Below are 16,511 nucleotides of genomic sequence, written 5' to 3' on the forward strand. Positions count from 1 at the left end.
TTGAAATGCAAAATTTAATTTTATTACTGGTAAACATTTATTTTAAGCAGAAGTAAAAAAAAAACAGTGTATTGAAATATTATTGTTATCATTCCGTAAGTTGTTTCAGCCAAAAATGTAAAAATAAAATAAAATTACTATTCAGACATTAGGAAAGATTCCTTTGAAGTACAAATGTAGCTTGCAGTCCATCCATCCATTGACTGGTTCAAATGTTTTTTGTATTGTAAATTAACTGTAGTACAAGCGTTGCTGTGCTAAAGCACTTTGAGGTGCTTGCTCTAAAAAAATTGTAATAAATACTACACAGCATGTTTGTCAAGATGGCATCAACCACCAGTTTATGTTTTAAGATTCTTGATGGCACTTAGTTCTGATATCATATGGTTGTTTGAGGTGATATTCTGTAAGAATATTTATCCCTTTCTTGTTAACTGACAAGACCTGCAAGAAAAAGAAAGGAAATAAGTGGAGGCATGGTTGACTCCAGAACCCAAGGTTGCAGGTGCAAGGCCTGGCTTCATGCTATTTCCTTGGAAAAAAGCTTTGTGGAAATTGCTACTGTTGACATAAGGCCAGGGGCAACCCTGCAATGGACTAATGTATTAGATCTGGTCATGTGAGCCCCAGCCACAAATGTACCGCATAAAAGACACTGAAACAAGAGACCGTAAGCTGTTGACACCTCAAACACCCTAGAACATAAAACATGTACAGTATATTACACTATGTTGGAGTTGATTCTGTTAAGGATTTACATCTGTGAAGAGGCACTTACCTAAGTAGTCATCCATGAGAGATCCAATAGCAAACTGAAAAATAAACATATCAAGAAAATGTAAGTTTTTGTGAGTCTGGCATGATTTGCAATTTTGAAAAGATCATGAAATGTTTTAATTTGCAAAATATATTTTTGATGTGTCTCACACCTCAGACAATACATGTAATTACAAAATGATTTGAAAAAACTGTGTGGAATTATAACAACCTTGAGAAGGATGCATACCAGCAATAAACTATGGTACTATTATAATAGATTTGTAACAAAAAGAACAAAGATACATGTAGAAAGAATGCAACTACATTGTAGAATACTACATATTATGGAATCATCATACATGCTTTTCTAGGGTGTTGTAAAATTTAGTAAGAATTTTTAATATCATTTTGTAACTGATGAAGATGTAAAACATATTGAAACAAGTCTTGCATGTTAAAAATTTGTGATGTTTTTAAAAATTGCAGTAATGATTCAATTACCGCTTTGTAGACAATAGGCTATTTCTGAGTTCATGTCTTCCTCCTCTTCAAAGTGAGTCTAAGAGCGATTGTTTTCTTATGAAAATTAGCTTTGGTTCTTAATGTAAAGTAGAACTAATTACCATCAGAAAAACTGCGCACTTTGACTCACTTTAAAGAGGAGGCAGACATGAACTCGGAAATGGCCTATTAAGTTTATATGATCATTATATTAAATGATTACAACAAAATCGCTAATGAACATCAGTGCCTTCACCAGCCACAAAACACATCAATAATTATTGTACTTACGATATCTTTGGCATCTACCCTTGTTCCTACAATTCTAAGACGTATTTCATCATCTTGTTGAATAACAATGTCCTAGAGTTACAACAAAAAACCAAGAAAAAAAGTGAAATATTGGCTTGTGCCAATATGGCCACTTTTGTGTATTATTCATATTGAAGAAGCAAAAGACATTAAAACAATCAACAGCTCACTGTTCTTTAATTTTTCAAAAGAGATTCATCAAGTATTATTTAAGCTACTCTTGTATGTGGTTGAAGCTGGACACTTATATATATGTCACTGGTCTGTTATGGAATAAAATTTAAATACAAAAATGCATCTATTCCAAACACTCTTTGAAAAGGCTCTTCACTGGCTTATAAAAGTTGTTCTTGGAATGGCATGCTCTAAATAGCTGAAGGAAAATCTGTTGAAGGCTTCCTAGAAGTGCTTTACTAGTGCTAATCTCTCTTTTGGAAACCCCAAGGGCCTGTATATAGGATACTTGTACATCCCAAGAAAAAAAACTTAATGGAATTCATGAAATACAATGCAGATCATTTGCCATACCTCATCTTGAGTCTTGTAACATGGTGGATTTGAATTTGGATCAAACTCCATATCAGATGGGATAGACTGGACAATACAAGACAAATTAACAACCAGACCAAAATTACAAAATTATCACAGAGGCTATGTCATGATGAGACATGGAAGGGGGGGGGGGGGGGGGGGTGGGGGTCAAAACAACTGCAACCTTACTTTTTTCATATTTCTGAGAATATAAGGAGAAGATAAAGGAATAAATTTTTGACAGAAGCCCAAGATAAAGTATATTTAATTTCCCATTATTAAAGTTAAAAATATTAAAATGAATAGCTTAATCTTATGGTTGAAAGTGGACTTTCAGAGGCTGCATATTTATCTTGACTTATTGCAAGACATGCCTTGGCATTCTACAATGAGAAAAATGGCAGTCAGCCCTTAATAAATGGATACTGCAATTTGGCAATCTGCATGTACATTAATGCTCATAGGTGTGACACTTATTAGAAAGAGACTCATTAAAACAAGTTCCCAAAAAGAGTACATTCTGTGGGATGCTAACAGTTTTAATGCCTGTTCTTGCAAAAGGGTGATGCCATTGAAATGATAAAATAATATGAATTTCCTGAAGTACAAATAAATTTAGCCTGCATTGCAAGTGTTCCTGTTTAAAATAGCCTGTTTTAAATTGTGTCGAACAGGAACGATTACTATGCAGCCTAAATAAATTAAACTACAAAAAAAAAAAAGGAAAAACTTGAGCAAAATAGGGAATTTGAAGGGGTTACCATTCGAGTTTCCCTGCTAGCACAGGTCTCTTTTCTTTTGCATTCGCTGAGCTGACAAGTATAGGAAAAGAGACCACTGCCATGGATCGAAATTCACTGTGTTGAGCATGCGCAGAGGTTACTTAGCAACCAAATCCTCACGTAATTCTTAATGCTGTGTGGGCTCACTTAAACAATTAATAACAGTGTAATTACTGGGCAGGAAACAGCAGGCTTAAGTCACATGTCATCGGTTATGTGGTTTGACGAGTACGGTAGTGTCCAAGGTTGTGGACAGCAGTTGGATCAAAGTGAGTTTCGACCCATGGCAGAGGTCTCTTTTCTCGCACTCAATCGCCCAGCCAACGCAAAAGGAAACAGACCTCTGCTAGCAGGGAACTTTTGAGTATAAAACCATGGTCAACAGCTGCAACATTGTAACGTGCACAAGCTCATGGCTAATAAATTATTGCCATTCGTGAATCTGATTGAAGGTTACACAACTTTAATTTAGATGTAATCTGACTGTGGCATCCTATCTAAGGAGTCTACGGCAGTATTGCTTCAACACTAAGAACGCTTGCCTTTCTGCACTGCATTTGGTTGGATTTTGAACCTTGGGAGGAGGGATTCTCAAACTCTTCTCCAAGTGTTTTCTGCATAATTAATTTTGTTACCCCCATGTAAATACAACATGTACCTAAATCATTCTGCACTTTTAAGACTATTATTATTGCTGTTGATGGAAAGGGCCCTTGATTAAAGAAACTGAATAGAGAGAGAAAGTAAGGCCTGAATAGTGGTTTGCTGGTTACTTACATGCCTTGATACAAAACATGAAAGGGGGCCAATCTCTGTAAACAGCCCAACCTGAGAGTAAAGATTTCATCAAATTCTGTTTAATACCAAGAGCTTAGCGATATAATTATCAAGAAGAGCATGTTTAATACTACGGATTTAACAGTGGGCATTCATTAATTTTATTTCTTAAAAGAGAGTCTGGCACTAGCACAAAGTAAGATGGATGCATTTATGCTCATAGGTGTACCATAAGTATTCAGCGCAAGCCAAAGCTATATGGGAACATACATGATTGATAGGGTCTTTTATTATTTTTTCTTTTTTGTTCTTGCATGCCCTGGTTGCAGGGTTTTCACAGTGGTGAGAGCACTGGCGTAGTTTCATAATTGGTCAATTTCGACCCAAACTAAAAACTGGGTTTGGTTTATAAAGTGACTCTCAATCAAATTGTTAATTAGTTTCAAGATCATGAAGTTCTTGTTTCTCCTGTTATTGTGCATTCTAAATTTATCCCAGTCAGTGCAAAGTCCATCTTTTGATATCAGGTTTCACGGCTTGTCGAGCATTCCAATTATTGCAAGTTTTGTTGAACATCTCTTTATAAAAACATTTTGTCATCGTAAGTTTAAACCGCAGAATTGTGTATAGCTGTTATTAAAAACAAAGAAGTGCACATGGTACATGGCAACATAAATAAGGACGAGGAGGCTTCAAATACCACTAGTAATGCCAAGAAGAGATCTCTTAAAATTTCTGATTACTTTTTCAAAAAAAATGGAAAACCTTTATCTGGTGAATTATTGAAATTGGCTTTCATATGATATGAAGATATCCAGATCTCTGAGGGTGTTATCCACCTCAAGCCTTTGGCTTTGGTGGATAACACCCTCCTCGATCTGCATAATTAATTTATTGATTTAGTATCACCCAACTAGTTGGACAGAAAAGGCAGTAATAAAGTTAGCAAATGCAAGTTGAAGAAATATTTATAAGGGAATAAAACGAACGAAAGCGTCACGCTTTTCCCTACTTGAGGAATATTACTATTAGTCCTCTAGTAGCGTAGCCAATCAAATTGCAGGATTTGCATTAGTCCACTAGCTGGGTGATACTAATTCTTCTTATCATACATGTACTCAGCCTTGTCCAATCATTGTTAATTATACAGCATTGAGTTCAAGGCAGCTCAAGCAAAATCGTTGAATTTCTGGCTTGTTTATAGTAATTAAAGGTTGATATCAGTAGTATGACAGACTATGATATTTCAATTTAGTAATGGTGAATTTTGAGACCCAATAGTTTTATCATTATAAAAGCAATCCCCGTCACTTCAGAGAGATTAAATAAAAATTCCCAAGCATGCCCCCACCCCCAATTTTGTCCACACGTTCTTCCTTAGCCCCACCATTCAAACACTTGCTGCGCCGTCCTTGTAACTAGCGAGACTTATTACTTATTACTTATTATTACCCATGATGCAACTAATAGTGTTAAACCATTCTGTTTATTAAGATTGACAATGACCTTTTTGTGTTTCTTTAAAAACCTGTGTTGTCTGTATCATGAAAATAGTATTTTATTTCCTCTTATGTGCTTGTCAGTAAAGTAATGTAATTTTATTATTCGTCGTTTACCTTGTTCACTTGTGTAACAACAGCATCCAAAACTTCACCCTTGAAGGGCCGGAAAACTATGGCCTGTAAAAAAGCGTGGAGAAAAATGGAAACCACTTTAACGTAGTGCACATCTTTAAAATATAAAACAGCATGATGCGTTAAAAGTAAAACAATCACCTTGTATTTGACTGGATAGACAACGAACCCCCTGCCAGGTTGAATGTGTCCCACTCCAATGTTGTCAATAGTGGTGACAGCTATAATGAAGCCATACCTAAAGAACAGAAACATCATTGTTTGGTGGTTTTAAAACATACCATACCAGATACCTGAGCTCAGAGAAAGTAAACTTGGCTTAATTTTTACTTAAAACAGTTCAAGAATCTCGACTCACTTTCCACTGCAGGTTCCTTCGACCTCGGTGAAAAGCTTTTGCTTCACTGTTTGCAATAAGTTCGGTCCAAAATATCGTGGGTGAAGCAGAATTTCGTGCTCCAATGATATCTAACAAGGAAAGAAACAATAGCTTAAGTGAGGCAATGTACGCAGAGATCATTATCGTTGATTTCAAGGGAAAGAAAAAACGTATCTTACATGGTAAAACATACTGAACCAGTCACCGATGCATGGATGCAGGGGAGATGTCCTTGGTAACCATACAACTTACTTGGTAGCCTGGCAAATTGGAAAAGTTGGCAGATCTCTGCAGTATGAAGCAACAAAACTTCCTGATCATCATTGACATTCTCACCGAATTTGAACATTTTTTAAAAAAGGTACAGGTAATTTGTGAGTTCAAGCAAGACATTTGAACATAAATGCCAGAGAACGATGGGTCTCTTTCTTCGTCCTAGCTTTCCTTTCCACGAGACGCTCTATTCTACAACTTCTGTCGTGAAAAACTTCATGCAACATCCTTTGATGACTTAGATGTGCGAAAACATCTTTCTCAACTTACAGCGAACATTAAATTGATACAGGTAGAGCTGCCTTTTTTACTTATATAAGGACGTAATGACCTTTTAATATGTGGTCATTACTGGTAACAGCTTATAAACTTCAGTGCCCAACACTACCCCCCCTTCTTTTTTACCAGCAATTGTCATTTGAATTTTTGGTCAGGTCTTAGGTCGTTGTTTTTTCCAGATTGGACAACAAAGGTCAAAATTTGCAGCTTTTTAATGTATTAGGGAACAGGCTAGCAGGGGTATATAGAGGGGATGAAGAGGGCATGGTCAATTTGGCAGGGTGACTCCTCCATCAATAATAATAATAATAATAATAATAATAATAATAATAATAATAATAATAATATGTCTATTTACATTGTGTTACCAAATGACACCCAGGAAAGGTGTGACACAAATATGGAAGAAGCAGCAGTTTCAGTGTCAAGCACACCAGAAAAGAAATTGAAGACAGAAGGAAAACCAGAGACAACAGGTATTTATTTTGAGTAGATTAAATAAAAGTTAAACAACTGAAAAGAAGCATAAAAAAATCTGTCTTATCTAGGACTTAAACTCATTACTGTGCAAATATGTGGTATCACCTGTTATTTACTACCAATACTTACTCTTCACTGACTGCCTTTTCTAAGGATGTCTATAAATGTGTGGGCTTTAAAAGTGTTTCGTTTTTCTTATATTAAATTTATCTTGAAACTCTCATCAGTTTTATATTTTAGACAGTGTACCATAAAACTTAATATTTTATTAGTTTGTAGATTTTTCTTTAATTTCTTAAATTTGCAAAATATATAGTTATATCACAGGTAACTAAATTAATAATAATTAGTCGCGCGGCCATGCCCTTAGGGCGGTTCTTGCTCGGCACTATGTTTTTGTTTTTTTTCATTTTGTCGGTGAGCAGACCCAAACTTCCACTCAGCCATATAGTCAGTGGGAGTTTGAATCACGCAACTTATGATGTTTATCCGCCAAAAGCTATTAATAAAAATGTTCATGTACTCAAGATTTTGTCAATATTATCAATATTCCAAGTGCTCTTTATTTGGTACAAAATATATTGCCTTTTTGTGTTATTGAAGCGCTTGATTCGAAGCAAGTATTAAATACATAAAAGGCTGTTATGTCATCTATGGAATGTGTCTACGTTGCAACTTTTATTGGTAGGGAAATAACCACCCCACTAAAGAAAGTCATGGATGACGTAATTCTTGAATTATGTGACTTGAGTGACTACTTTGCTAGCCCTTTACTCGGCAAAAAACCAATTAAATTTAATCATGACTTTTAAGAAAGAAAGCTGTAAATTGTTAAAAGTGTTATTATTGTATCGTTCATACCCATACATAGCCTGAAGAAAGTTCCAAATTAATTAAGACCATTGTGTCATCAGAGATTTCACAACGGCTATAAGTGATGGTGTAATAAGTTTGTGTGCAGTCGTTGCTGTCAGTTGTTGTGCTACAGATTGATCAGGTGATTTTGTGTCGGTAGTCATTAGTGAATCAACAAGGACTTCTTTGGAATGTGCATTATGTTGCAACTATAGTGGTAAGAAAACAGATAAATAAGTTCTAAAAGATCTTGTTTGATTTATTTCATAGCTAACAAAGGTACCATGGAGGTGGATGCAACACTCATTCAAGTGAAAGCTGGAAAAGCAGAGGTGTGTTATAATAATAATAATAATAAAAAATAATAATAATAATAATAATAATAATAATAATAATAATAACTTTGTTTAACTGTCAATGAGTTTAGCAGAAGAGCACTAATTGGGGACACTAACGAAATTAACTCAAATCAATTTTTTTTGTGGACAACCTGATGACTGAACATTTCAGAGCTCTAGTGAGTCATCCATTGCTTTGAATTTAGTTATGATAATTTGACAAAATATTAATATGAAACCCTCTTGTGTGGTTCACTTTGATCACTTATTTCAGTTTTGTTTTGTAATCTGTAATAGATTGACAGGAGAATTTCAGCATTCATACAACGAAAGAGAGTGGAGGTAGACCTGCTTAACAAAAGAGAGTTTTGTAATGTTGTTGATACAGAAACTAGCAATGGTGAGATGAACCCTTCATGTTGGTACCTTTAAGCTTACTTGTCATTCTGGCTGTTTTTGTTTCATTTCCTTTGGAAAATGTTTAGTAGCTAATCAAAACAGAATTTATGGTTGAAAGTTAGCAAAATTATGACTAACAAAATTTAATATGTGAACAAAAAGAGTTGTTATATAGCTGAGTTTTTTCCCCCAGCAGCGCGTGCTCTCATTGGTTGCTTCGAGGTCACATGACATCTAACAATAAAACTGTTTCCCACCAAAAGACTCTTACTGGGCAATAGTGCAAAATCTGTGACGTCAGAGGGTAACAGTGCACTGTTACCCGCGAATATTGACCAACGACTGCCGTTACTGTTGCCGTTGCACGTTTTTCTTTTTGTGCTTTATAACAAATCACTTAGGGCCTGTTTACACAAGCTCGGGTTGCTTTTTACCCCGGATTGAATCACTGCAGTGGGTAACCGTTTTGCAGTCAAATGTTTATAAGCGTTTACATGAAAACAGTAGTCAAACCGGGTCAGCCCCCCTTGCCAGGTAACCCTTCTCAAGACTCCGCTTGACCCGGCTAGAAGGGTTGAAATTTCTTCAATCTCTTCATGTAAACACTGGCATATCTGACCCGGGATTGTTTGAACATCACTTTAACACAAATTGATGATTGTGATGATTGCATGGTTCGTCTGCCATTTTCCTCACTGACAAGTAGTCACCAGCCCTTTCAACCCAGCGAAAGGGAACTGACCCGGGTCAGCCGAGAATGACGAGAATGACCCAACCCTCACCCAGCCCGGACTCATGTAAACGTAATATTCAACGCTGAACTGACCCTGGTCGGTGTCCAACCTGGGCTTGTGTAAAGAGGCCCTTAATGACTGGTCCCTTGGGAAACAGTTCATTTTGTTTCCCTTGGCTGTGTCTCGGGGAAACATTGAGATTCTCTGGAAACAAAATGAACTGTTTCTCGAGGGACCAGTCATTTAGTGTTTACCAATGAGAGGTCTTTTGTTTTTGTCCACCAACATAACAGTGATGATGTACATGAATTTACCACCTATTGGGTTAGTGGGAATTTGTTTCCACAAAGCCAGCAGCATTGCTGGAAACTGGCTCAACTTTACATGTGTACATGTAACACACATGAAATCAATAATGCTATGCAGCAGTATTTTAAAATAGAAACGTTTTAGCATTTCCAGGATAGAACGTAAAGTGACAATTTTAGAAGACATTTCTCTTTTCCTCTTATAGGCAAATATAACCAAACTCAAAACAAAGCTTAGCACCATTTCTGTTTGTTGACTGCAATTCAAAGCGTGATTCAAGGTGGTGCCTTTGGTTTCTGCTGAATCATGTTTTTTTTTTTCCTCCAAGAAATAGAATTTCAATGTGCACGAACAGATGCTGTGTTCGTTCATAGGCTTGGACAGAAAGGCCACATCAAAGGTAAGTATTTCAAAGGGTCTTTGTTTAAGGAGTCAAATCAATAGCCTTTTTCACTTAAACATTTCATGTTTGTTCATTTGCCTGAGCTAATGAGAGATATTAACCTTATGCATTGCAAAGCAGTGTGATGTCAAAGGAAGATGGTAACAATGGAACTCACAGCAATGACTGTTAGAAACCATGATGTGTGATCCCCAGGGAACAAGTCTCTGCACATTGAACTTTAAAAACCAAAATCTCTGTTTCTTAGTTACTAGGGTAGAGGACATGAGCACGACAAGTGAAGCACATGCATTGAGACCAGAGATTTCAAATAAATATTTATCCCCGACTTTCCTGGAGGGAAGATCCTGCCCTGGAGTTGAGGAACGTCTAAGAAACCTCGAAGCACACCTCGGCTACAGACCAGGTATTATAACCAATTTATTAATTTGCTTTCTCACGCGACGCGATATAAAATTACGAAAGGTATCGTCTCCCTTACAATTCGACTTTGTATAGGACTCAGCGAGACTCGGTGACTAAAACCAATGAGAACTTAAAAACCTAAACTTGAGCATTTTACAACTTTCTTAATTTACGTAACAGTCGATGAATCTGGCCTCTATTCAAGAGTTATTAACAAAATACAGAAAAAGACCGAGTATATTAATAACTTTGTCATGTCCTGCAAAGTCACACTGAACTTGTGATTTCCGTGTTGACAAACATCTCTTAATCCTTCAATGAATTTTATTTGCTGCTCGTGTACTTGGTCACAGCTTTTGTTCCTTCGCTGACAGCGTGTTTAGCCAGTTCACCAGGTAGCAGAAGTCTAATGGCGGTCTGGATCTCTCGAGAACTGATGGTTGATTTCTTGTTGTAGTGGGCCAACCTCGATGCTTCAGTAGCGATCCGCTCGAAGATGTCATTGACAAAAGAGTTCATGATACCCATGGCTTTACTCGATATTCCAGTATCAGGGTGAACTTGCTTCAGAACTTTGTATATGTAAATGGCATAGCTTTCCTTTCGCTTTCTACTTCTCTTCGATTTCGTTTCCCCCGAAGCCTTCGCCTTACCGGCCCTCTTTTCACCCTTCTTGCCAGCAACTTTTGGGGCCATATTTGAATAGGAAGGTGTTTGTGGTAATCAACAGTTCAAAATATGAATCATTTAGGCTTTTGGCCTTATTTATGTCCTCGAGCCATTCGGATCAATTAGTATGCGGATCGAAAATCCACGAATGCTATTGGTCCGTGAGAACGACCCGTGCAGTTTACCGTACAACACATCATTTTCATGTTACCAATACATTTAATACATTACAAAATACTTTGACGAATTGTGCTGAGTAGACAAGGGGAATATGTGTAACTATTGGCTATTACTTTGTTGAACATGGTGGCTCTTAAAAGAGCCGTTGTTGAACTGTTCACGAGACAAGCATCTATCCGCCAAAGCCGTACAACGTACGGCCTTGCCGCTTAAGTGCGTAGACCACGTCCATAGCAGTCACAGTCTTCCTCTTGGCATGTTCAGTGTAGGTTACCGCATCACGGATAACATTCTCTAGGAAAACTTTGAGGACACCCCTGGTTTCTTCGTAGATCAAGCCAGAGATTCGTTTGACACCGCCACGACGAGCAAGGCGCCTAATAGCGGGCTTCGTGATGCCTTGAATATTGTCTCTTAGAATCTTTCGGTGTCGCTTTGCACCTCCTTTCCCGAGTCCTTTTCCTCCTTTTCCTCGACCAGACATGTTTGGATTCTTCTTCGTGTGATATTCTTCAGACTTCAAATTTCACCGGTACTCGACGAAAGCGTGGTGACGTATATATTAATGCACGCCGGACCTCTTAGGAAACTGTAGAAATTTGTGATTGGTGGGTTATTTCGCTTGTTTCTGCATAATTTACTTTGCATAAATTATACAGTCAAGCAGTTTGATCCGTCTTGGGCATAAGCTTTTTTATGAAAAAAGGTTCTTAATAATCTTGGTTCTTTTTGAAGTGTGCTTTACATATTATTGGGCAGTTGTTTTACCGTCATTTTAAAACGAATTTTCGTTATAAAATAAGACATTTTTGCTGTCCTTTTTGCAATGCGAACGCGGTCTCGTCTGTTTGTCTCCCAAATAGGTCTTCTGGTCTTGTGTTAACATTCACGTTATGCAAAAAGATATACAGGTTGTTTACCATTTTCAAGCAGAAACCGGTTGGTACTAGGAGCGCTTACCATTTGAATGGAATTTTCGACAATTCCGGAGAGAATTCAAATGGAACAGTTCATCTCGGTGGAAGGGACGTATACAAAACATGGACCCAAGGTCCATGGACCACCCCTATGGATCCGGTTCATGGACCCCTTCATGGACCCGGTCCATGGACTACCCCTGTGGACCACCCACAAAAATCTTTACACGAAAGAGGAAGGTGATCTTCACATTTATCTGGACAATTTGAGCAAATGTCTCTAATTATAAACACCTGAAAAATTCAGGTCGCTTCAACGGGATTCGAACCCATGACCTCTCTGACACCGGTGCAACGCTCTGCCAACTGAGCTTTGAAGCCACTCAGTTGGGAGCAGGTCAATTTGTTGGCCCAGGAGCCCATTACTAGGAGCCTCCATATGCAGTAGATCTTTGAGTCAACCTTTGCCCGTATCTTTCTATTTTTAGAACGAACCCTTGAGCAGGAGACTCGCATTTCAATGATAGATTTACATCAATTTGCACGATTTCAATACAGTGTTACTGCTTTATTTGTCTTCGTTAGACAATGACTTTACTCTGATTGGCCTTTTAAAACAGTGTGTGCAGAGCCGAGGAACTCGTGGCGTTCTAAAAATAGAAAGATACGGGCAAAGGTTGACTCATAAGAACGTGTATGAGAGAGGCAAGCTCCTACTCTTGGGCTCCTGGTTGGGCTCATTTGTTCCGGTGAAGAATTGGATGAATGTAATGAACTTATATTTGAAAAGCGGTTTATAGACGAAGCCCTTTGGAGCCACCAATAGGTGGTATAAGTGTCTGTAACAGGCTATTGCTTAAATCGATTTATTTTTAGATTGAATTTCCCGCTAATGAGACTCCTGCAGGAGCCCGATTACCAATCACAAGAAACAAAGTTGACGTCATAGCGTCAACAAACCGCAATTGTCTTGTCTTTTTGCAGAAAAAGTAGTCTAAAAATAGATCGTACACGGGCTCCTGGTCTGTAGAAATACTGTTACACAGGCTTAGTACGGGAGTTGTTCGCTCCTAGTCATGGATTCCTGCTTAAATTTTCCAGATAAGTGCCACGATCACTTCTCTCTTTCGTCTAAAGATTTTTGTGCTTGTAAAACATATTGAGTTTACAAAATGAGGGGTGGTCCACAGGGGTAATCCATGGACCAGGTCCACAGGGGTGGTCCATGGACCTGGGGTCCATGTTTTGTATACGTCCCGGTGGAATGTTTTCGGAAAAAGGGTAATACCTTTCGAGGTATTCCCTTGTTCTCGCTTTGACCGGAATGCCCGGAAATTTCTGTACCATTTGTCCACAATTACTAGTGCCAGAGAAAATAGACCGTTTCGTTTGTTTTTTAATCGGAACAACCCGTTTTTCTGGCAAATGATGGCAGCCCCTGGGGCCTGTTTCTCGAAAGTCCCGAGAACTTTTCGGGCCCGAAAAGCCAGTCGTCAAACTGCAATCTGGTTATTTTTAAAAGCTGATCCTTTAACAAATTTTTAATGCAAGAAAAACTAAGAGGATTGCGAAGTTTAATGGCTTGGAACCTCGGCGTTGCGAAGATATAAAGGGAATTGTGGAACCCGAAATAGGCCCGAAAACTTTCGGGACTTTTGAGAAACAGGCTACATGGGCCCGTTTCTCGAAGGTACCGAAACTTTACGGGCCATTTTCGTGTGTCACATTTCCTTTATATCTCAAGAACGGAGGGGATTCAAGTCGTCAAATTTTCACCGGCTTTCCAAAAGAAGCGGTTGGCAGTTTCACAAATGGCTTTTCGGGCCCGAAACGTTTTCGGGACTTTCGAGAAACAGCCACCAGAAGACCGCCTTATCTGCGAGTCGTGCGAAAAAAACGACAAGGAAGAATCGAAACCAGTCGCTCGACACTTCAACCTTCCTAATAATTCTAGCCAACACATGGTGATCAGCGCGCCCTTTACACCAGGCCTCGGTTGTTCAAAAGGTGGATAGAGCTATCCACCGGATAAATCACTATCCAGCGGATAAACACTAGCAAAACCAATTGAGTTATCCAGTGGACAGTGATTTATCCAGTGGATAGCGCTATCCACCCTTCGAACAATTGGGGCGAGGGTAACACGAAAAGTTAAAAAAATGCCGAAAAGATTCATTTTTGAAATCGGTTTCCTCACTACCCACGAAATTGAGGAAATTGTTATGCACGTGGCTATATCCCTACCCGGCAATACCGTATCTCCATCTTTCACATCATGAAACGCTAACAATCCACAATTCCCGAATTCGCTCTGACGAAGGGCTAACGCTCGAAACGTCAGCTTTCGAATTTCTTTACAGTGGCAACTTACCACATCAACTCAGTTGATAAACCCATTTCTATGTTTCACTTTCCCACAACCTCGTTCCCAGGGCTTTTCTCCACCTTCTCCTCGGCGGAGAAAAACCCTGGGAACGAGGTTGACTTTCCCACCGACGCAGAACCACGGTTTCTTTAGAAATTAAACCTCTTCATTCATCGTTGTTTAAGAGTCTTTAACAAAGACTTTTTCTCGACGACTTTGTCGATTATCGTATCTCTTTCTACTTGATTCTAGGTAGGCCTGTGCCGCGTGATGTGTACACAAGACTCGCGGATCTAGAAGAAAGAGTTTTATATCTTGAAGGAATGTCACCAGAGTACTTCAAACAAAACGTAAGTTTTTGGTTAAGCAGAATTTTGGAGTAGATCTGAAAAAGGTCAGCAGAGGCAATGATCTACTGAAACCCTTATAAGCAATAAGTGACGTACGCTGATAATCCAATAGCGTAATTTGTTTTTTTTTTTCTTTATTTGAAAATAAAAACCTCATAACAGAAAACAATAATTTTCGTCGAAATGGCAAAGATCGTTTACGAAAGGGAAATGTGCGTCGTCGCTCGCGTGAGCCGCCACGCTCCAACAAAAACCGGAGAGCGAGAGCTCGTAGCCTACATCTGATACAGAAATAGTGTTTTAATATTTGGTTGCTATGAATCATTTGAAGTAGAAAGGGCGTTTATTAGGCCGTCATTCTGGGCCGGTGCAGCCTCAATCCGACCAATTTAAATTAGAAGCCAAACATCCTATGAAGAATTTAATAGGCGTGCGCAGTGCAAGTAGTCAAAATAAAAAGTGGAAATTAGAGTGCTTGCTCAGAGACGACGACGAGTTCTACTGGCAAGTCATTCTAGAGTACAGGTTCGCATTGATGATATCCCGAGGTAATATCTTCGAAGCCGTTCCAAATCTATAATAACAGTCCATAATTGAAACGTAAAAGGGAATTTGAATTTCAGCGTCATATGCTCACGCCATCCACAGGACTTCAAATTTGGTCCTTTTTCCTCGGGGTTTAATTAACCGAGGACGGCAAAAATTGTTCCAGAAGTTAAAACGCTCTTGCTCGTGCGGGGCGCCTAAACTGTTGTTTTTGCTGATTTATTAGGCGAAAAGAGTTTCGTTTTCGTTTTCGTTTTCGTTTTTCGTCCCTTCGATGTCATTGCGTTAACTCTCTGTCCCAAATAAGGAACCGTCGATTCTTTTAGAAACTTTCGTGAAGTTCACAAGTCCCAGCAGTCCTATCCCCACTAAGTTAGCTCTTACTCTTTGCCACTTGAGAAGAGCATGAACATGACCTTGAAGCGTGTAACTTGCATCTCTTTTCCTTGGAACAAAGCTGGGATTTTTTGTCCCCAAATAGGGACAAAAATAAGATCAAAGCTGCGCGCGCGGGAAAATGCACGAGCTACGTTAGATCTAAATATGGAAATTAAGTGTTGAACTCAAAAAACCCCAGCTCTGAAACAGAGTTGAACGCTTCAAGTTCATGGTCAAAAATTGAGTTGCTTTTTTACATCAGACCCAAAATACCCGACATGGTAGTGATTCAAGAAGAAAAGGAAGTGATTCTTCTCAGGTATGAGGAACGTTTTTTTTTAATTTTGTATTTATGAAAACATTGCTAAGTATTCTACCGTGTTCGAAAATATATGAAGGTTTATATAGAGTATAGAGAAGTGAGTCGACAACCTCACGTAAGTGGCTTGCTTTGTACGCACTTCTCCACGTAGTGATAATTTTGAGTTAACCCAACACTCGCATTTGCATTTCTTCTGACCTTTATCGCCGTTAATAAATGTACCAGCTTACATTTATGTACATAACTTACATTGATAGTGCAGCACCGCGCCGGGGCTGGGGAACCTTTCACCACCCCGTTCCCCTGTTTCGCGGATTCTCGTTTTAGGAATATTTCAAGGAGAATTTTTGAAACTAGCCCTTCCAAGCTTTTATAGGGTCCTTTGGATTTCAAAAAGGTCGGGAGGGGTACCGTCAGTTCCTTATAAGCGCCTTTGGTGCTACAACAAGTTGCAAAAATAGTGGAGACACTTCACCTTCTTGGGGCGTTATTAATTTCCCAATTATCTTTCACACTGCAGCCCCCCTTCCTCCCTTATCAGTGTTGCTAGCAAGACAAAAAAATGTTGGAAACTTAAGAAGTCAACATTGAAAGGGGGAGAGGGGAGAGGAAGTGGGAAAGGTTTAAATTATAG

At 38.6% G+C, this 16,511-nt stretch overlaps 3 protein-coding genes across 7 annotated transcripts in view; 1 reads left to right on the forward strand and 2 right to left on the reverse strand.

Annotated features, from left to right (window-relative positions):
• Positions 1-5,930, reverse strand: LOC137979729 (DNA-directed RNA polymerase II subunit RPB7). Its single transcript, XM_068827061.1, has 9 exons — positions 5,855-5,930; positions 5,655-5,764; positions 5,438-5,534; positions 5,279-5,341; positions 3,663-3,713; positions 2,101-2,166; positions 1,552-1,623; positions 779-812; positions 1-444 (listed from the first exon to the last, which is right to left on the reverse strand). The coding sequence occupies exons 1-9, from the start codon at positions 5,864-5,866 to the stop codon at positions 431-433; spliced, it is 519 nt and encodes a 172-aa protein (XP_068683162.1). The 5' UTR covers positions 5,867-5,930; the 3' UTR covers positions 1-430.
• LOC137979727 (visual system homeobox 2-like) overlaps positions 5,919-16,511 on the forward strand; it is a 26,016-nt gene continuing 15,423 nt past the window's right edge. For 3 of the 5 annotated variants that reach the window (XM_068827056.1, XM_068827057.1, XM_068827055.1), the window contains exons 1-9: positions 5,919-6,036; positions 6,115-6,240; positions 6,610-6,703; positions 7,833-7,894; positions 8,198-8,300; positions 9,671-9,742; positions 9,993-10,151; positions 14,534-14,631; positions 15,818-15,874. In XM_068827056.1, the coding sequence (XP_068683157.1) occupies positions 5,971-6,036; positions 6,115-6,240; positions 6,610-6,703; positions 7,833-7,894; positions 8,198-8,300; positions 9,671-9,742; positions 9,993-10,151; positions 14,534-14,631; positions 15,818-15,874 (837 nt within the window). In that variant the 5' untranslated portion in view covers positions 5,919-5,970. The other 2 variants (XM_068827058.1, XM_068827060.1) reach the window with 2 other exon arrangements.
• LOC137979730 (histone H2B-like) lies at positions 10,142-11,498 on the reverse strand. The gene is made up of 2 exons (XM_068827062.1): positions 11,389-11,498; positions 10,142-10,760 (listed from the first exon to the last, which is right to left on the reverse strand). The coding sequence occupies exons 1-2, from the start codon at positions 11,481-11,483 to the stop codon at positions 10,475-10,477; spliced, it is 381 nt and encodes a 126-aa protein (XP_068683163.1). The 5' UTR covers positions 11,484-11,498; the 3' UTR covers positions 10,142-10,474.

Source organism: Montipora foliosa, chromosome 12, assembly GCF_036669935.1.
Source record: "Montipora foliosa isolate CH-2021 chromosome 12, ASM3666993v2, whole genome shotgun sequence".
In the NCBI taxonomy this organism is placed as follows: domain Eukaryota; kingdom Metazoa; phylum Cnidaria; class Anthozoa; order Scleractinia; family Acroporidae; genus Montipora; species Montipora foliosa.